Source organism: Hyperolius riggenbachi, chromosome 4 (genome assembly GCF_040937935.1).
Source record: "Hyperolius riggenbachi isolate aHypRig1 chromosome 4, aHypRig1.pri, whole genome shotgun sequence".
Classification (NCBI taxonomy): Eukaryota; Metazoa; Chordata; class Amphibia; order Anura; family Hyperoliidae; genus Hyperolius; species Hyperolius riggenbachi.
The window spans coordinates 291,521,491-291,543,059 of record NC_090649.1 but is presented as its reverse complement, the minus strand read 5'-3'; the positions used below and the strand labels follow the sequence as shown (position 1 = coordinate 291,543,059).

Genomic DNA, 21,569 nt, shown 5'->3' with positions numbered 1-21,569 from the left:
TTGGTTGGGGTCCAGGAGTGTTGCGTAGTCGTTTCCAATCCAGGATTGATTCATTTTAATTTGAGTCAGACGGTCTGCATTTTCTGTGGAGAGGCGGATACGCCGATCTGTGATGATGCCTCCGGCAGCACTGAAACAGCGTTCCGACATAACGCTGGCTGCCGGGCAAGCCAGCACCTCTATTGCGTACATTGCCAGTTCGTGCCAGGTGTCTAGCTTCATGCCCGGTTTCAGGTCCAGCGGTGCCAGCCACAAATCCGTCTGTTCCTTTATTCCCCTCCAAATTTCCTCCCCTGTGTGCTGCTTATCCCCAAGGCAGATCAGCTTCAGCAACGCTTGCTGACGCATGCCAACAGCTGTGCTGCACTGCTTCCACGATCCTACTGCTGCTGGTGCTGGGTTAGCATTTCCGGATGAGGTACAGCTTTGAGATGCGTTGGAGGAGAAGGAGTCAGAGAGGTAGGTGCTGCTGTTGTTATCCAGCTGTTTGCGGCGTGGGCAACACCCGCGCCGTAGCAGGTGAGGAATCGCTGCCAGGCTCCACAAGGTTCACCCAGTGCGCTGTAAGGGAGATGTATCGACCCTGGCCGAACGCACTCGTCCAGGTGTCAGTGGTGAGGTGAACCTTGCAGGCAACGGCATTCTTCAAGCTTCGGGTTATTTAGCTGACCACGTGCTCATGCAACTCAGGCACTGCAGAGCGCGCAAAGTGGTAGCGGCTGGGAACCACGTAACGTGGGATGGCCACTGACATCATGCCCTTGAAGCTGTTTGTCTCCACCACTCGATATGGCAGCATTTCGCAGGCCAGAAGCTTGGCTATGCTGGCTGGCTGTTACTGCCACGGCCCGGGGGTCATTTGCTGGCAATTTCCTCTTGTGCTCAAACATCTCAGAAACAGACAACTCAACCGTAGCGCTGCACACCGAAGGGCTGTTGGTTGTTGTGTTTGATGAACACTGGGAGACCTCAAGAGCACTAGTCCGGAAAGTGACAGTGTCAGCATCGTCTGATGTTTGTGAATGTTGTGAACCACGCAATGGCTGGGCTACTGCTGCTGCTGAGGCGGGTCTGGTGGTGAGTCTGGTGAACCCAAGGGAGGCAGTGTTGCTGGTGGTACCCTGTCCTGCCGCGTTTGCCCACAGAGTGGGATGTTTGGATAGAATGTGGCGGCTCATGCTGGTGGTGGAGAGGTTGTTAATACTTTTCCCCCTGCTCAGGCGGGTCTTGCACACCTTGCAAATCGCCATGGTAACATCCTCAGTGCAGTCTTCAAAGAAAGCCCAGACTTTAACTGGCTGAGGACTCGGACCTCGTGCGTGATGTGCTGGTGCTGCTTAACCCACTGCTGGACGCTTGAGAGGTCATCCAAGTAATTATCTGGTCCTGTTCTTTTGGATCTGTGAGGGTTGTTGTCCTGGACAACATGGGCAGTATTGAGTGGGTTTTCTTGGGTGCTCCCCTGTGGCCTGTACGTGAACCGTCAGGGGAAACACCTCTTCCCTTGCCCCTCCCTCTTTCACCGGATTTCTTCCTCATTTCACTTATCCTTAAAGTACACGCTGACTGGCAGCAGTACAGTGGCAGTACAGAAATGCTATACAGTGGTGGGTGAGCGGTGTACCACTATTGTCAGCAGTGACACAGAGCACAATGCTATACAGTGGCGGGTGAGCGGTGTACTACTGTTCCCAGCAGACACAGAGTGGAAGTAAACACAATGCTATATAGTGTGGCTGAGCCGTGTACACAGAGTGGCATTAAACACAATGCTATATAGTCTGCTATATAGTCACCCCGAACAGGGTGATGTTCTGCAGAACCCGAACAGTGGCAAACACTGTTCGCCCAACACTACTGGGAGGGAACGCAGATTTTAGTACCTAAACACACGATACAACATGTTTTCCGGGGTCGGACTCTGAGGCACATACAGATGGTCCCGATCATCATCCTCATCATACAACTCTTCTCCTGAGTCTGACCCACCCACCACCTCTGCCACCCCAACATCCCCAGACACAGACCCCTCATCGTCCTCAACATTAACTTGGGATGCTGGCCTGAGCCAGACCTCCTCCTCCACATCAGGCCCCATCATCTCCTCAATGGCAGCCCTCATTAATCGCTCTGGCGACGGACTGATGGACACAACGTTCTCCTCCGGGGAGGGCTGCTGCTGACCACTGGCTGCTGGGGTGGATGTTATAGCTTGCGTGGGGCGTTGGCTGTTGCTGTTGTTGGGAGTGCTGCTCACAGCGGAGGTCTCTGGGGAACTCATGTTGAGCTCATATAGTGGTTGACGGTGAGTGGAGTATTACTGATCCCAGCAATATACACACTGACTGGCAGAGTACGCAATGCTATATAGTGTGGCTGAGCGGTGTACACAGAGTGGCAGTAAACACAATGCTATATAGTCTGGCTGAGCGAGCGGTGTACTACTGTTCCCAGCAGAATCAGAGTGGCAGTAAACAATGGTATATAGTCTGGCTGAGCGGTGTACATAGAGTGTCAGTAAACAATGGTATATAGTCTGGCTGAGCGAGCGGTGTACTACTGTTCCCAGCAGAATCAGAGTGGCAGTAAACAATGGTATATAGTCTGGCTGAGCGGTGTACATAGAGTGTCAGTAAACAATGGTATATAGTCTGGCTGAGCGAGCGGTGTACTACTGTTCCCAGCAGAATCAGAGTGGCAGTAAACAATGGTATATAGTCTGGCTGAGCGGTGTACACAGAGTGTCAGTAAACAATGGTATATAGTGTGGCTGAGTGGTGTACACAGAGTGTCAGTAAACAATGGTATATAGTCTGGCTGAGCGGTGTACACAGAGTGGCAGTAAACACAATGCTATATACTCTGGCTGAGCGAGCGGTGTACTACTGTTCCCAGCAGACACAGAACAGTAAACAGAATGCTATATAGTGTGGCTGAGCGAGCGGTGTACCACTATTCCCAGCAGACACAGAACAGTGAACAGAATGCTATATAGTGTGGCTGAGCGAGCGGTGTACCACTATTCCCAGCAGACACAGAACAGTAAACAGAATGCTATATAGTGTGGCTGAGCGAGCGGTGTACCACTATTCCAAGCAGACACAGAACAGTGAACAGAATGCTATATAGTGTGGCTGAGCGAGCGGTGTACCACTATTCCCAGCAGACACAGAGTGGCAGTAAACAGAATGCTATATAGTGTGGCTGAGCGAGGTACACAGAGTGGCAGTAAACAGAATGCTATATAGTGTGGCTGAGCGAGCGGTGTACCACTATTCCCAGCAGACACAGAACAGTGAACAGAATGCTATATAGTGTGGCTGAGCGAGCGGTGTACCACTATTCCCAGCAGACACAGAACAGTGAACAGAATGCTATATAGTGTGGATGAGCGAGCGGTGTACCACTATTCCCAGCAGACACAGAACAGTAAACAGAATGCTATATAGTGTGGCTGAGCGAGCGGTGTACCACTATTCCCAGCAGACACAGAACAGTGAACAGAATGCTATATAGTGTGGTTGAGCGAGCGGTGTACCACTATTCCCAGCAGACACAGAACAGTGAACAGAATGCTATATAGTGTGGCTGAGCGAGCGGTGTACTACTGTTCCCAGCAGACACAGAACAGTACACAGAATGCTATATAGTGTGGCTGAACGAGCGGTGTACTACTGTTCCCAGCAGACACAGAACAGTACACAGAATGCTATATAGTGTGGCTGAACGAGCGGTGTACCACTATTCCAAGCAGACACAGAACAGTGAACAGAATGCTATATAGTGTGGCTGAGCGAGCGGTGTACCACTATTCCCAGCAGACACAGAGTGGCAGTAAACAGAATGCTATATAGTGTGGCTGAGCGAGGTACACAGAGTGGCAGTAAACAGAATGCTATATAGTGTGGCTGTGCAAGCGGTGTACTACTATTCCCAGCAGACACAGAGTGGCAGTAAACAGAATGCTATATAGTGTGGCTGAGCGAGGTACACAGAGTGGCAGTAAACAGAATGCTGAGCGAGCGGTGTACTACTATTCCCAGCAGCGACACACAATGACTGGGGGGGACCCTGGCTAGCGTGGCTGGAGCGCGAACTACCCTGCCTGCCTACCCAAAGCTAAACCCACAGACAAATGGCGGAGATATGACGTGGTTCGGGTATTTATTTACCCGAACCACGTGACAGTTCGGCCAATCAGAGCGCGTTCGGGTCCGAACCACGTGACCCGTTCGGCCAATCACAGCGCTAGCCGAACGTTCGGGGAACGTTCGGCCATGCGCTCTTAGTTCGGCCATATGGCCGAACGGTTTGGCCGAGCACCGTCAGGTGTTCGGCCGAACTCGAACATCACCCGAACAGGGTGATGTTCTGCAGAACCCGAACAGTGGCGAACACTGTTCGCCCAACACTACCCACAACGCTTCCTCCTGTAACTGTTCCTGTTCACGCTCCTCCACAGCTTGATCCACCACTCTATGCACGGCACGCTCCAGGAAGTAAGCGTACGGGATCAAGTCGCTGATGGTGCCTTCACTACGACTCACCAGGTTGGTCACCTCCTCAAACGGCCACATGAGCCTGCATGCATTTTGCATGAGTGTCCAGTTGTTGGGCCAGAACATCCCCATCTCCCCAGACTGTGTCGTTCTACTGTAGTTGTAGAGGTACTGGGTGACGGCCTTCTCCTGTTCTAGCAGGCGAGAGAACATAAGGAGGGTTGAATTCCAGCGAGTCGGGCTATCGCAAATCAGGCATCTCACCGGCAACTTGTTTCTCTGCTGAATATCGGCAAAGCATGCCATGGCCGTGTAAGATCGCCTTAAATGCCTACACAACTTCCTGGCCTGTTTCAGGACGTCCTCTAAGCCTGGGTGTTTTGACACAAATCTTTTAATGACTAGATTCAGCACATGTGCCATGCAGGGTACTTGTGTCAGCTTTCCCAAATTTAAAGAAGAAATTAGATTGCTGCCGTTGTCACACACCACCTTGTCGATCTCCAGCTGGTGCGGGGTCAGCCACTGATCCACCTGTTTGTTAAGAGCAGCCAGAAGAGCTGCTCCAGTGTGACTCTCCGTTTTGAGGCAAGACATGTCTAAGATGGCGTGAAACCGTCATACCTGGCATGCAGCATAGGCTCTGGGGAGCTGGGGCTGTGTAGCTGGAGAGGAGATCACAACACCAGTAGAGTTGAACTGCCACTCAGCCAAGGAAGAGGAGGATGACGACAGCGAAGAGGATGTATAAGGAGGAGAGGAGGTGGCAGGAGGCCTGCCTGCAAGCCGTGGAGGTGTCACAAGTTGGTCTGTTGCACCGCCACGTATTCCCTGCTTGTCAGCGGTCACCAGGTTGACCCAATGGGCTGTGTAAGTAATGTACCTACCCTGACCGTGCTTGGCAGACCAGGCATCCGTGGTCAGGTGGACCCTTGACCCAACGCTGTGTGCCAGAGATGACACCACTTGCCTTTCAACTTCGCCTTTTTAGAGAAATAATTGCGGCCTGGCATCTTCCACTGCGGTGTCCCAATGTCCACACATTTATGGAAGGCCTTGGAGTTCACCAGCTGGTATGGTAACAGCTGGCGAGCTAACATTTCCGCCAAGCCAGCTGTCAGACGCCGGGAAAGGGGGTGACTGGCAGAAGTTGGCTTCTTCCGCTCAAAGATTTCCTTCACAGACACCTGGCTGCTGTGGGCAAAGGAGCAGGAACCACTTAAGGTCAGAGGCGCAGTGGAGGAGGGTGGCTGTGAAGGTGAAAGGGAGAAAGCGGCTTAAGATGCTGCACCTGAAGGAGGAAGAGGAGAAGGGGGTGGCTTTTCTTTTGTGTGCTGCTTTTCCTCTGGTGCTCTTCCCATTGCAGTTTGTGCCTTTTCTGCATGTGCCTTCGTAAGGCAGTTGTCCCTACGTGGGAGTTGGCCTTTCCACTGCTCAATTTTTGCAGGCAGAGAGAACAGATGGCATTGCTCTGATCTGAGGCAGACACATTAAAAAATTTCCAAACCGCTAAGCCCACTGGGGTGATGGCACTATGGTGGCATCAGCAGCTGATGTTGAAGGGCAAGTTGGCTGGCTGTCCATAGGTGGCAATACATGGAGCCGGACACTGCCACCAGCTGTTTCTGACGACGAGCTCCCTCTGCTTCTTTCAGCAATTCGTCTCCTCCGACTCCTCTCTGACTTCCCCTCTGAACTGTCCCCTTGGTCATCTCGTCTCTTAAGAACCCATGTGGCATCCGTATCATCGTCATCATCATCATAATCATCCTGCCCAGCTTCACTTGCTTCAGACACCTCCAAAACTGCACCAAACAGCAGGTACTTCATCATCCTTCTCCTCACACGTTACGTCCATAGTGTCGCCTACCTCAGACATATGAGGTGGTGTAACTTGCTTAGCGCCTTCATCTTGTTGTAACAATAATGGCTGTGCATCAGTGATGTCCCCACCAAATAACTCCTGTGAAGTGTTAAATGCAGTGGATGTGGTGCTTGTAGTAGCGCTGGTGGCTGCGGAAGATGAGGTGTTCTGTGTTAAATAGTCAACCACGTCCTGACAATCTTGGGAGTTGATGGGACGTGCCTTCTTTTGAGCACGACCTCTCACAGACTTGCCGTGTGGCCTTCTTCTGGGTCTGCCTCTACCGCTGCCGCTGCATCCTTCCGGAAAAAATTGCGTTTCTCAGCGATCGCGAACCACGTACGTTTGCCGGGAACCGTTTGCCGGTGAACTGTTCGGCCCATCTCTATTCAGGATAGATTAAGGAGCAAGTCACAAGGCCCCCGAACCGGCAATAAATGATGGTCGTGGCAATCGTCGCTCAAGCAGGTCAGTCGAATATTCGAGTCGAATAATTTTTACTATTCGATTCGACCTCGGAATTCGAGCTCACTATTCGAGTCGGTATTCGAGCTCATTATTCGAGCTGACTATTCGAATTGGCCTTAAATAGCTTCCAACACTTTTTTTGAGGGTGAATGATGCAAGAAACATCTTTTTTTCCAAGTAACAACAGCAAGTGATTATGTGGGGATGTTCCTTTAAAAAAAAAAAGGTGAAAAGAGAAGTTGTGTCCAGAATTTTGTTCAGTACTGTATATACTTCTTCTTCTTCTTCTTCTTTATCTTCTATCTTCTTCTTCTTCTATATCTTCTTCTTCTATATCTTCTTCTTCTATATCTTCTTCTATATCTTCTTCTTCTTCTATATTGTCTTCTTCTTCTTCATTTTCTTCTTCTTCATCTTCTTCATCTTCTTCATCATCATCTTCTTCATCTTCTTCATCATCATCTTCTTCTTCTTCTTCTTCATCTTCTTCATCTTCTTCATCTTCTTCTTCTTCATCTTCTTCTTCTTCATCTTCTTCTTCATCTTCTTCATCTTCTTCATCTTCTTCTTCTTCATCTTCTTCATCTTCTTCTTCATCTTCTTCATCTTCTTCTTCATCTTCTTCATCTTCTTCATCTTCTTCTTCTTCATCTTCTTCATCTTCTTCTTCTTCTTCTTCATTTTCTTCTTCATCATCTTCTTCTTCTTCTCCTTCTTCTTCTTCTTCTTCATCTTCTTCTTCATCTTCTTCTTCTTCATCTTCTTCATCTTCTTCTATATCGTCTTCTTCTTCACTTATTTCTCTTTTCAATTTTTTTTTTAAAGAAATGCAGCTATTTTTGAGCGTAACAAATAGCTGGTGGCGCACGCATGTTGGAAGCGCCATTGTATGTGCTCCCTGGCAGTGGAAACACACAGACAGCAGGAGGTAAATTCAGCAGTAGGAGGAGGAGGATGAGTGTGTGGCAGCAGGCAGTCAATGAGGCAGGCAGCGTGACATAATAGCCCTGGTACCTAGCGGTGATACCAGGGCTGTAAATAAACACAGCAGGCAGGAGGTCCCAGACAGCGGTCGTGCAGCCCACATCGTGTCCAATACACAACTGGGACAACACAGTTTTCAACCCGGGCACCTCAGAAAAATTAAACCCTTTTTTTTTTTTCAATGGTTTTTTGGTTTTGTTTGTACAACCAATTACACAGATATATAGCTATTGTTTGACGTAATAGCTGGTGGCAGAGTGGCAGCAGAATGTAATTCTGTGTACCCTGGCAGTGGGAAACACAGACAGACAGCAGCAGGAGGAATGGAGGAGTAATGTGAGCAGCTATTGTTTGACGTAATAGCTGGTGGCAGTGTGGCAGCAGAAGGTGATTCTGTGTACCCTGGCAGTGGGAAACACAGACAGACAGCAGCAGCAGGAGGAATGGAGGAGTAGTGTGAGTGTGGCAGCAGGCAGGCAGCGTGACATAATAGCCCTGGTACCTAGCGGTGATACCAGAGCTGTAAATAAACACAACAGGAGGTCCCAGACAGCGGTCGTGCAGCCCACATGGTGTCCAATACACAACTGGGACAACACAGTTTTCAACCCGGGCACCTCAGAAAAATTAAACCTTTTTTTTTTTTAATGGTTTTTTGGTTTTGTTTGTCCAACCAATTACACAGATATATAGCTATTGTTTGACGTAATAGCTGGTGGCAGAGTGGCAGCAGAATGTAATTCTGTGTACCCTGGCAGTGGGAAACACAGACCGACAGCAGCAGTAGCAGGAGGAATGGAGGAGTAATGTGAGCAGCTATTGTTTGACGTAATAGCTGGTGGCAGTGTGGCAGCAGAAGGTAATTCTGTGTACCCTGGCAGTGGGAAACACAGACAGACAGCAGCAGCAGGAGGAATGGAGGAGTAGTGTGAGTGTGGCAGCAGGCAGGCAGCGTGACATAATAGCCCTGGTACCTAGCGGTGATAACAGGGCTGTAAATAAACACAGCAGGCAGGAGGTCCCAGACAGCGGTCGTGCAGCCCACATCGTGTCCAATACACAACTGGGACAACACAGTTTTCAACCCGGGCACCTCAGAAAAATTAAACCCTTTTTTTTTTTAATGGTTTTTTGGTTTTGTTTGTCCAACCAATTACACAGATATATAGCTATTGTTTGACGTAATAGCTGGTGGCAGAGTGGCAGCAGAATGTAATTCTGTGTACCCTGGCAGTGGGAAACACAGACCGACAGCAGCAGTAGCAGGAGGAATGGAGGAGTAATGTGAGCAGCTATTGTTTGACGTAATAGCTGGTGGCAGTGTGGCAGCAGAAGGTAATTCTGTGTACCCTGGCAGTGGGAAACACAGACAGACAGCAGCAGGAGGAGGAATGGAGGAGTAGTGTGAGTGTGGCAGCAGGCAGGCAGCGTGACATAATAGCCCTGGTACCTAGCGGTGATAACAGGGCTGTAAATAAACACAGCAGGCAGGAGGTCCCAGACAGCGGTCGTGCAGCCCACATCGTGTCCAATACACAACTGGGACAACACAGTTTTCAACCCGGGCACCTCAGAAAAATTAAACCCTTTTTTTTTTTTAATGTTTTTTTGGTTTTGTTTGTACAACCAATTACACAGATATATAGCTATTGTTTGACGTAATAGCTGGTGGCAGAGTGGCAGCAGAATGTAATTCTGTGTACCCTGGCAGTGGGAAACACAGACCGACAGCAGCAGTAGCAGGAGGAATGGAGGAGTAATGTGAGCAGCTATTGTTTGACGTAATAGCTGGTGGCAGTGTGGCAGCAGAAGGTAATTCTGTGTACCCTGGCAGTGGGAAACACAGACAGACAGCAGCAGCAGGAGGAATGGAGGAGTAGTGTGAGTGTGGCAGCAGGCAGGCAGCGTGACATAATAGCCCTGGTACCTAGCGGTGATACCAGGGCTGTAAATAAACACAACAGGAGGTCCCAGACAGCGGTCGTGCAGCCCACATGGTGTCCAATACACAACTGGGACAACACAGTTTTCAACCCGGGCACCTCAGAAAAATTAAACCTTTTTTTTTTTTTAATGGTTTTTTGGTTTTGTTTGTACAACCAATTACACAGATATATAGCTATTGTTTGACGTAATAGCTGGTGGCAGAGTGGCAGCAGAATGTAATTCTGTGTACCCTGGCAGTGGGAAACACAGACCGACAGCAGCAGTAGCAGGAGGAATGGAGGAGTAATGTGAGCAGCTATTGTTTGACGTAATAGCTGGTGGCAGTGTGGCAGCAGAAGGTAATTCTGTGTACCCTGGCAGTAGGAAACACAGACAGACAGCAGAAGGGCAGTACACAGCAGCCCACTGTAGGTGTAAAATGTGTGGCTGCAGGCGACGTAATAGTCAAACTGAACCAGGCTGGCTTAGTGAGCAGGAGCCAGGAGGTGGTAAAGGGTGGTAAGGCACATTAACGATGGTTCTTAGCCAGTTCATGTCCCCCTCTCGCCGACAACAGAGGCCAGGAACTCGCCTTCCACCCACGCCTGGTTCATCTTGAGAAACGTCAGTCTGTCCACAGACTTGTGAGACAGACGTGAGCGTTTCTCGGTGACCACGCCACCAGCTGCACTGAAGCAGTGCTCGGACAGCACGCTGGAAGGGGGGCAGGACAGCACTTCCAGGGCGTACTGCGCCAGCTCGCTCCAGATCTCCAGGCGCTTGACCCAATACTCCATGGGATCAACAGGGGCATCGCTGTCAAGCCCGCTGTAGGACCCCATGTAGTCAGCCACCATGCGGGTCAGGCGCTGGCTGTGACCGGAGGAGGATGCTGCTGCATCATGCACCTCCTCTCTAGTCACTGCTGCCGGAGCCTCTACAGTCCTGTAGAGCTCGTGGCTGAGACAGCAGGTCTGTGGGGCGCTTGCTGCTGGATGCAGGCACCTGCTGCTGCCTCTGTGCTGGCTGCTGGACAGTGGGGGTGGAAGGCTGGGGGAAGGCTTCCTCCAAGCGCTCAACAAGGGCCTGCTGCAAGCTCCTTATTTGTTGCGCTGGGTCTCCTCCTGCAGGCGGCAGGAACTGGCTCAACTTCCCCTTGAGGCGTGGGTCCAACATCATGCTGATCCAGATGTCCTCCCTCTGCTTCATCTGGATCACCCTGGGGTCCTTGCGCAGGCACGCCAGCATGTGCGCTGCCATTGGGAAGAGGCGGGCCACGTCTGCTGGCACATCGACGGCAGTGCTGTCCTCCTCATCCTCCTCCTCTGCCGCCTCATTCTCTCTCCACCCCCGCACCAACTCAGCTGCGCTGTGCTGATCCCCCTCATCAGCAGCAAGGTCAGGGACCTCCACCAAGTCCTCCTCCTCCTCCCCCTCAGAGGTGGACTGTGCAGCTGCTTGCCGCTCCTGCTGGTCCAAGGCTGCCGCTCCCTGTTCCAGCAAAGCATCGAGGGCCCTGTTCAGCAGACAAACCAGGGGCACCCACTCGCAGACCATAGCATGGTCCCTGCTCACCATGTTAGTGGCCTGCAGAAAGGGAGCCAGCACTAAGCACACCTGCTGCATGTGCCTCCAGTCATCATCGGGGACGATGGACGGGATGTTGCTGGTCTTGTCCCTTCTCCGAGCGGCGGAAACAGTGGCCAGGGCAAGGTACTGGTTGACAGCGTGCTTCTGTTCAACCAGACGCTCCAACATCGCCAGGGTGGAGTTCCAGCGAGTCGGAACGTCAAGGATCAGCCGATGGCGTGGCAGCTCCAGCTCCTTTTGCACGTCTTCCAGGCTCGCACAGGCTGCAGCCGAGTGCCGGAAGTGACGCACAACGTTCCTTGCCGTTTCCAGCAGTTCGCCCATCCCCTGGTAGGTGCGCAAGAACTTTTGCACCACCAGGTTCAGCACGTGGGCAAGACAGGGGATGTGGGTCAAGTTTCCCCTGTCTATTGCGGCAACCAGATTGGCCCCATTGTCGGCCACCACCTCTCCGACTCTGAGGCCTCTGGGGGTCAGCCAAATCCTCTCCTGCTCCTGGAGTTTGGCCAACACATGGGTTGCTGTCAGCTTGGTCTTCCCAAGGCTGACCAAGTGCAGCAGCGCTTGGCAGTGGCGGGCCTTCACGCTGCTGCTGAGGCGGGGGGTTTGGCCAGGTGTGCCGGAGGATGGCAGAGGATCGGAGGAACCTGCTGCAGTTCCCCTGACCCTGCGGGGGGGCACCACCCACTGTGTTGCTGCTGCTGTGCCCGCTGCTGCTCTCCCATCCTCACCCCCTTCCACCAAGCTGACCCAGTGGACAGTGAAAGACAGGTAGCGGCCTGTCCCGAAGCGGCTGCTCCAGGAGTCCATGGTGACGTGGACCCTTTCACCAACCGCGTGCTCCAGCCCTCGCTCCACATTGGCCATCACAAAGCGGTGCAGTGCAGGAATGGCCTTGCGGGCGAAGAAGTGTCTGCTGGGGAGCTGCCAGTCTGAGGCTGCACAAGCAAGCAGCGCCCGTATGTCACTCCCCTCCTGCACGAGCGTGTACGGCAGGAGTTGGGAGCACATGGCCCGTGCCAGCAAGCCATTCAGCTGCCGCACGCGACGGCTGCTGGGAGGCAGAGCCCTAACCACCCCCTGGAAGGACTCGCTCAAAAGGCTCTGGCGTGGCCTTTTGCTGGCACGGGAATCAGCAGACACAGCAGAGGAGGCCACTGAGGACTGGCTGCCAGAACAGGCCTCAGTGTCGGCGGCAGGAGTTGCAGAGGGGGGAGGAGCAGTGCGTTTCCGCACTCCTGCTGGTGCTGCTGGAGGAGCAGGAGGGCGGGTGGCTGCTGTTGCTGCTGCTGCTGCTGCTGAAGGCTGTGCAGTGATGGGTGTGGTGCCACTGCCAGCACCAGATGCCTTCAGCCTCTGGAACTCCTCATGCTGGTGGAAATGTTTCGCAGAAAGGTGGTTGATGAGCGAGCTGGTGCTGAACTTTAAGGGGTCTGCACCTCTGCTCAACTTCCGCTGACAGTGGTTGCAAGTGGCGTACTTGCTGTACACTGTGGGCATGGTGAAAAAACGCCAGATTGGTGACAAAAACAACCCCCTACGGCATGGAACCGCTGCTGCCTGTCTCCCTGTGGTGGTTGGGGGGGGGGCTTGGGTGCGGCTGGTGGTGGTACTGGCAGATGCTGCTGCTGCTGCTGCTGAGCCTGAGACACCAGCAGGCTGTGGGACCTGCCTACTGCTGCCAATGCTTGCAATGATGCGCCTCCTTGCAAGGCCCACAAGCGCATCCTCCTCCTCCTCCTCAGAGCTGCTGAGGACGACATCCCCTGGAGGTGGTGGCACCCAGTCTCTGTCTGTCGCCGTGTCATCATCATCCTCCCCCTCCTGAAACATGTCCTGCTGGGATGATGACCCCCCAAACTCCTCTCCTGATGCATGGATGGGCTGCTTGACTGTCGCCACAGTCTTGCTGTCCAATCCCTCATCCCCCAAAGTGCCCATCAGCATCTCCTCCTCCAAACAACAGCAGACAATACCCTGATGGTGCCTGGGGTAAAAATACTGCTGAGTGACAGGTCGCCAACTTGTGACGGTGAACTGGCCTCCTCCCCAGGCCCTGCTGGGCGGCTGCTGCGAACAGGGGTGGTGGTGGTGGTGGTGGTGAGGGTGGAGGCCTCGGATGCAGAGCTGATGGCGGGCTGCTCATCCTACGTCATCAGTTGCACCACAGTGTCTGCATCCTTTTCCTCAATGGGACGTTTCCGACCCGGCTGGAGGAAAATCGAAGCAGGTGCTACACGCTGCTGCTGTGTCTCTGCAGCGTGAGTTGCAGATGCTCCTGCTGGGCGGCGCCCAAGGCGTCCACGGCCAGTGGCTATGGGAGGAATGATAGCCACTGACGCTGCTGCTGCTGCTGCGGAACTGTGCATGGTGGCGCGGCCGCGGCCGCGGCTTGCCACAATGCTGCTCCCTCTCCTCCTGATTCCCTTGCTGCCCTTCCCCTTGCCCAAACCGCGCTGGCTGCCACTTCCAGACATCTTCGATGTTTTGGGCGTAAACACAAAAGTTTTTGAAAAGGGCGGGAGAAAAGTGGGGTACTTTAATGGAGTGGGTTGGTGGGTGAGGTGACTGAGTGAGTGTCCCGACTCCCTAGTACAGTAAGTAAGTAGTAACAGTCAGGAAGTACAACTAGCAGCAGTTACAATAATCACTATCAGTAGTAATCACAAGGAAATAGAGTGTGTGTACACTACAGACAGTGAGTGCACGCACGCGCAAACATGCGCAGGAGCTGGCCAATGAACAGAGAGTGAGTGAGTGTCCCTAGTACAGTAAGTAAGTAGTAACAGTCAGGAAGTACAACTAGCAGCAGTTACAATAATCAGTAGTAATCACAAGGAAATAGAGTGTGTGTACACTACAGACAGTGAGTGCACGCACGCGCAAACACGCGCAGGAGCTGGCCTATGAACAGAGAGTGAGTGAGTGTCCCTAGTACCGTAAGTAAGTAGTAACAGTCAGGAAGTACAACTAGCAGCAGTTACAATAATCAGTAGTAATCACAAGGAAATAGAGTGTGTGTACACTACAGACAGTGAGTGCACGCACGCGCAAACACGCGCAGGAGCTGGCCTATGAACAGAGAGTGAGTGAGTGTCCCTACTACAGTAAGTAAGTAGTAACTGTCAGGAAGTAGAATTTACAATAATCAATCAGTAATCAGAAGGAAATAGAGTGTGTGTACAGTACACAGACAGTGAGTGCACACATACACGCAGGAGTCCAAGCTAGTAGCCTAGTATGAACAGTGACAGTGAGTGTCCTAGTACAGTTACAGTAGTATATAACTACAATACAAAATACAATCACTAAGTAGTAAAGGGACAGCAGAAATACTGTCTAATACTATCTAATACTGTCTAATACTGTCTAATACTAATGAGAAATAAACTAACAGAGGACAGGAGGACAGCTGCCCACACAGGCAGGCCCTGAGGCCTAAAGCTGTAAGCCTGCAGCAGCTGGCCTGTCTCTATGTAACACAAAAGCTACTAACTAAAATACAATGTCTATCTAACAACAATATAGGTGTGTATAGGAGGTGTATGTGAGCAAAAACGCTAGGTAAATGACCACAATAAAGCTCTTGCTAAGCCAAAGCACAAAGGAGCAACTCTCTCTCTATGCAAGTCTCAGGCAAGGACGGAGAAACGGAACATGGCGGCCGCTATTTATAGGGTAGGGGCTGGCCAGGGTCCCCCTCTGTGATTGGCTGCCGTCAGAGGGCCTGGGAGCCCTCGGATTGGCTCTAAGGACATCAATCTGGGCTATGACGCTATTCGAGCTCGGTATTCGAGCTCGAATAGCGCCGTTTGCTCGAATAGCTCGAATAGTGAATGGGCTATTCGCGTTTACTCGAATAGCCCATTCGAATAGCTGCAGCTATTCGGAGCTCGAATACCGAGCTCGAATAGCTGAAAAAGAGCTTGAATATTCGTGTGTGTGTGTGTGTGTGTGTGTGTGTGTGTGTGTGTGTGTGTGTGTGTGTGTGTGTGTGTGTGTGTGTGTAAACATAGACAAATAAGAAGTACTTTTGACTAGAGATGGACTAGTCCAAAACATTTTGCTTCTGTCAGATTTTTACTACCTACTGTAAGTGACAGCAACATAGGAGAAAATTAATTTATGGCTCATTTTACTCTGGAAAAAACATGCTTCTTATTTGTATATGATTGCACATATTCTACATTTTACAGTTGTTCACCATAGTGCCGCTTTAACCCCTTGACGTCCCCAGGCTTAACCCCCCCTAATGACCAGGCTATTTATTTCTCAGCTGGGCTGAGCAGACTTTTAAGCCTCCTGCACAGCCCAGCTATAGAGCCCAGCGATCGGACTCACCTCCTTTTTTTGTCCCTAAGGGGACATGCCGCCAGAGGTGTCCGATCGCTGTGGCAGATTTTTTCTTTCTTTCTTCAGCCTGTATAGGATGTTTCTCCCTCCCTCCCTACTCCCTCCCCTTCCCTCCTCCCCTCCTCCATCCTGTATTGAACAGGACGGCAATCCGTCCTGTTCCGCCTCTCATAGGCATCAGCCTATGAGAGGATTGCAATCCCTGGCCAATCAGAGGCCGTGGATTGTGGATCTCGTACAGTGCTGCTGGAGACCGCAGCGCTGTACACATGTAAACAAAGGGCATTTCTTCCCCCTTTCATTTACAAACAGCCTGCTAGCCGCGATCGGCGGGCAGGGAACGATCGCGCATACGCGCGGCTGTTCCCTGGGAAACTGCAGCTACAGGACTTGATGCCAATTGGCATTAGGCGGTCCGGGGGCTGCCGCCGCGGCCAAGCCCATTGGCATGGAGCAGTCGCGTAGTAGTTAATATGGTTTATTTTCGTGAATTCCTCTTGCAACAAAATCCTGATGTAAATTAAGAATGCCCTGTGCAGGGCTAGGAGGGGAAAATAGAAAGGGAAGATGACATCCACATGGTGAAGAAGACTTTTTAGGAAGAGCAAAGGTCTCACAGTTCACATAAGTAATTCTGACTCCTAGTCAACTAAGTATATTGGGATGTAAATAACTTCCTGAAATGGATGTTCACACAGGGCAAAGGTAGCACAACTGCTGATAACATTACTTTGAAAAAGACAAAATAATAAAAACAGTGGACAGTCTGGTAACTGCTTGTGTGACTAGAAAGTTCTGTATTGTTGAGAAAAAAATCCACAAACATTATTTTAGGATTATATTAGGCTATATTCACAAAAGGTTGGTAAACTGTATTTGCACAGACAGTGCATGTAAATCTAACCAGATCTTATGCAAACTACAGTATATAATACACTTTATGTAGTTTACATAATGTGTGTTTTGTACACATTGCCTGCCTTGCTTATATAACAAATGTTATGTAGATAGTGTAACGTGCATTATACAAACAAGGTATGCATTGCATGTAGAAAACATAAGTTACATACTTTGCGTAACACCCAGCAAAATGGATGTACAGTATCTATGCAAGTACATTTTACTAACCTTTTTCTGAATATACCATGCATGTACAATGCATTTGGTCACATATTTCTGCAACTCTTTATATGATTGTTATTAGCTTTTATGATAGCCATCTAAATACTATAGCTATAGTCTTTTTTTAACTCAGGGCTTCCAGGAAAGCAGGGGCGTAACTATAGGGGAGCAGCACCTGCGATTGCAGGGGGGCCCAGAGCTGCAAGGGGGCCCCAACTACTAACCTTCCCTTCCCCCGATACAAGGGACTATGATTCAGATTTGGTATTTTTGTGGCTACAGTTGTTATAGGTGTGAAGATCATACTTGTTTTATGACCCTTGTGAGATGGCCCCCAAGGCTGTGAAGGGTACCAAGGCAAGGGGTGTGAACACTGGGGGAGGCATCAAAGTTTCGCTGGGGGGCCCCATGAATTGTAGTTATGCCTCTGCAGGGAAGATTTGTCCTATACTACAATTGCACTTATGGTTGCAGTGTGCTACATAATACACACAAAGGCTTCTTAAGCAATTATTTTTATTTAAACTGGACCTTTTCTTTAAAGAGAAACTCTGACCAAGAATTGAACTTTATCCCATTCAGTAGCTGATACCCCCTTTTACATGAGAAATCTATTCATTTTCACAAACAGACCATCAGGGGGCGCTGTATGACTGATATTGTGGTGAAACCTCTCCCACAAGAAGCTCTGAGTACCGAGGTACTTCTGGCAGTTTCCTGTCTCTGAACCCTGTTACATTGTGGGAAATAGCTGTTTACAACTGTTTCCAACTGCCAAAACAGCAAGCAGCAGCTACATCACTTGCCAGTAGTAAAAATGTCACCATGTAATGAATGTCAGAATATAAATCAGGGGTTTAAAATATTTTACAATGGGCAAACACTGACTAAATCATTTATACATAATTATTGTAAAAATGAAGCACTTTTTTATTACATTATTTTCACTGGAGTTCCTCTTTAAGGGAGATTATGGCATATTTGGTGTTAGTTATGCACTAACTGTTTACATGATCAAGTTCAATAAGCATTCAATAAGCATTTTGTGCAGATAATCACATTATTTCCATCTGGAATTCATGTTTTAGTGTGTTGCCTCATGCTTTGATCACAGTGATTTTAACCCTAGGCAAAACGGTTCACAAAATTTCAAGTCTTACTTAGATATGCAATGCCATTAAAATGTATCATTCTCTTTAAAGTAAGGTTTCTTATTATGTTGCTGGTGTTTTATAGATAAACATATTGCAATAGTATGAGTTGAAATATTGATTTAAATAGATGAGTGTCTATATATCTACACTTTAAAATATTGTAAATCTTTCTGCTTACCCGCTGCATATCCGCTGTTAGGGCCATGCAAGTCTATGGAGACTCGCTCACTTTATGTGATGCGATGCAGTGTGCCAGAAGTATCCAAACTGCTGCAATGCCGTCACAAAGGCTGCAGTGCATTGTCGTATGATCTGTGCCTACCGCATGTATTATGAAGTAATGCAAGTTAATGGGCGAATGCAGGAAGTGTGTAAGACAGGAGCGCAGTGTGACACACTGCACATGCGCGGACCAGTGGGAATCTCAGTGATGTACTTCCTGCCTGGAAGGGAGTACATTGTTATTTTTAATTTACAGTCTTTCTTTCTCTTTATTAAGTACTGTACTAAGCAATAGTGATTCATATAATTCATATATAGAACATACTTTCCCAAGTACTCTCATACTGAGAAACATGTCTTTGTAGATTTAGCAACAATTATATGAGATGGAACAATATCCTTCTCACAGAAACCGTTATAATAAGAAGGATTTCAGGAATAAAAATTATTAATAGTAATTTAGGGAATTATGCCAAAATGTAGTTAAAAAAAACAAGATTCATGTACCATCAATTATGAAATCTTGGTGATGTTTTTTAACTGTAACATATTTTTTTTTATTTTTATGTAGCTGTAGAAAAAGTGAAACCAGAACCAAAAGCAAAAGCAGAAAAGAAGGTCTCAGGTATGAAAATGTGTGTATTTTCTTCACTCTCCCTCCCTCCCCCCAACAGCCAATCAGCAGGATTGTCTCTCATTTGCATCAGCCAAGACTGGAACACTAAATTGTCCAGGCAGAGGTCGGTACAGGTGGCAGTATTCAAAATCCAGGCAGAGGTCGGTGCAGCCTTCAGGCAGAGAGTAGTCGAAATCCAGACAGACGATGGTGCAGCCGGCTGGCAGAGCAGTCAAAACCCAGGCAGAGGTCGGTGCAGGTGGCAGACAGAGAGTAGTCAAAATCCAGGCAAATATTAGTAACAGTAAGACAGAAGCACTTAGTTCAGAAGCAGTTGGGAACCAAATGGCTATATTGCTAACATCCTGTGCTTTCAAATAAGCTTATCTGCCATCTCTGCCATGACAGTCAGGTGACACAGGGGAGAGATCAAATTAAAACTTGTGATTCGAGACCAAGGAGGAGGAATAAGACAAACCAAACTTTCTATATACATGCATTCTGCATTTCTATGTTTACAATCTGTCCTGTTCAGCAGATCGGGGTCCACATGGGGGGATCAGGCAGACTAAACATCATACATGATTCCAAACATTTTTTACAAATAAATAACTGCAAAGTGGGGTGTGCGTAATTATTCAGCCCCCCTCAGTCAATACTTTGTAGAACCACCTTTTGCTGCAATTACAGTTGCCATTTTTTTAGGGTATGTCTCTACCAGCTTTGCACATCTAGAGACTAAAATCCTTGCTCATTCTTCTTTGCAAAACAGCTCCAGCTCAGTCAGATTAGATGGACAGAGTTTGTGAACAGCAGTTTTCAGATCTTGCCACAGATTTTCGATTGGATTTAGATCTGGACTTTGACTGGGCCATTCTAACACATGGATATGTTTTGTTTTAAACCATTCCATTGTTGCCCTGGCTTCATGTTTAGGGTTGTTGTCCAGCTGGAAGGTGAACCTCCGCCCCAGTCTCAAATCTTTTGCAGAGTCCAAGAGGTTTTCTTAGAAGATTGCCCTGAATTTGGCTCCATCCATCTTCCTATCAACTCTGACCAGCTTCCCTGTCCCTGCTGAAGAGAAGCACCCCCAGAGCATGATACTGCCACCACCATATTTGACAGTGGGGATGGTGTGTTCAGAGTGATGTGCAGTGTTAGTTTTCCATCACACATAGCGTTTTGCATTTTGGCCAAAAAGTTCAATTTTGGTCTCATCTGACCTGAGCACCTTCTTCCACATGTTTGCTGTGTCCCCCACATGGCTTGTGGCAAACTGCAAACGGGACTTCTTATGCTTTTCTGTTAACAATGGCTTTCTTCTTGCCACTCTTCCATTAAGGCCAACTTTGTGCAGTGCATGACTAATAGTTGTCCTATGGACAGATTCCCCCACCTGAGCTGTAGCTCTCTGCAGCTCGTCCAGAGTCACCATGGGCCTCTAACCAGGGGGTTAACTGTAGTGGATAAAACTTATTAGGACAAGTAACCTGCAACAACTAAAAGTAATCCAACAACTAAAATGGCTTTTTCCCCCACTGCACTAGCTTTTACATTTGCAATTAATAAAGATTACTCATAGATGGGCAAGTTCCTAGGTGCAAAACAGTTAAAAAAAAGCGCCACTATAGGCGGCAATGATAATAGCTGATAATAGCGTTAATTTGGGTACTGTCTGCTATGCAAACTGTGAGGGTCATTAGTGTCAGGGTGGGGGGTTGAAATGTTAGGCACCCCTAGGAATGGGGAGGACTGATAAGTGTTATGCATCAAGAGGAAGGGCTGGTTATAGGGATGGGTTAGGGCATCAGAAAAGATTACCGATATTTACTATCAAATTAACTAGTAGAATGTGGGTAATTTTACCAATATTCTAATAGCGGCTATCTCCAGTGCCCTTTTTGTCACAGGCTCTTTTTATGTTTACACCCTAGGATTCTTCCCTTCTCCTCCTTCCAATTGTCCACATCCGAAGGGATGTAGTTTAAACTGAAATATCTTGTGCAGCTATACCACTCTAGTGATTTACAGTCAATGGACAAACTGCAAGTCCACAGGAAAGCTGAGATTGCAGTCAGACCTGCCCTCCGCATGATGTGGACCTTTTACCAAAGTTACCAGCTACTGGATGGGGGGAGCAAGAGGAACTTGTTTACAGTCAGCACAATCTGACATAACACCGGCATAGTGGAGAACAGGGTCACCCATCAGAGAGGTGCAGGCGCGGGAGGGATAGAGGCTTCAGCCAATCAGGCTGAATTAGCTGTGTCTGAGGTGAATGCACTGCAACTTCCACAAAATTAGAGCAAGAGCATATGGGAAATGATATTGTATTGAAAAAGAAAAGTAAGAGTGATTTTGCCTATTCCATAGATACAAATAGAGAATTGATTTAGGATTTTTTTTGCCTGACAGTTACACTTTAAAAATTGAGTCTGTAGTAAAGCTTCATCATTGTTGTATAGTAAATATTGACAACAGCAGCTACTTATAGTTAGAGAACAACATCCAATCAAGGCAGGTCATTTCCAGCCCTACAAAAACATTCTATGTAGTTGGAAAAAACTGTTAAAATAAGCTAGATCTATATTTTGCTCCAAATTGATGATAGTATTTTGTATAGTTGCATTTATTTTAAATGTAATTGTAAGAATTTTGAGTAAACAAAGAATATCTTCTCATATGATTATTCTAATAAGCTGGACACACCCTTTAGGCCTCGTTCACATCATTTAGCGCAGATGGCTGTGCGATCGGAACGCAACGCGTCC

At 48.8% G+C, this 21,569-nt stretch overlaps 1 protein-coding gene across 50 annotated transcripts in view; it reads left to right on the top strand.

Moving 5' to 3' along the window:
* Nucleotides 1–21,569, top strand: part of LOC137503854 (titin homolog) — a 1,065,379-nt gene that overhangs the window by 261,921 nt on the left and 781,889 nt on the right. For all 50 annotated transcript variants that reach the window (XM_068231415.1, XM_068231409.1, XM_068231432.1 and 47 more), the window contains one exon: nt 18,754–18,807. In XM_068231415.1, coding sequence (XP_068087516.1) covers nt 18,754–18,807 — 54 coding nt within the window. The remainder of the gene's footprint in view (nt 1–18,753; nt 18,808–21,569) is intronic.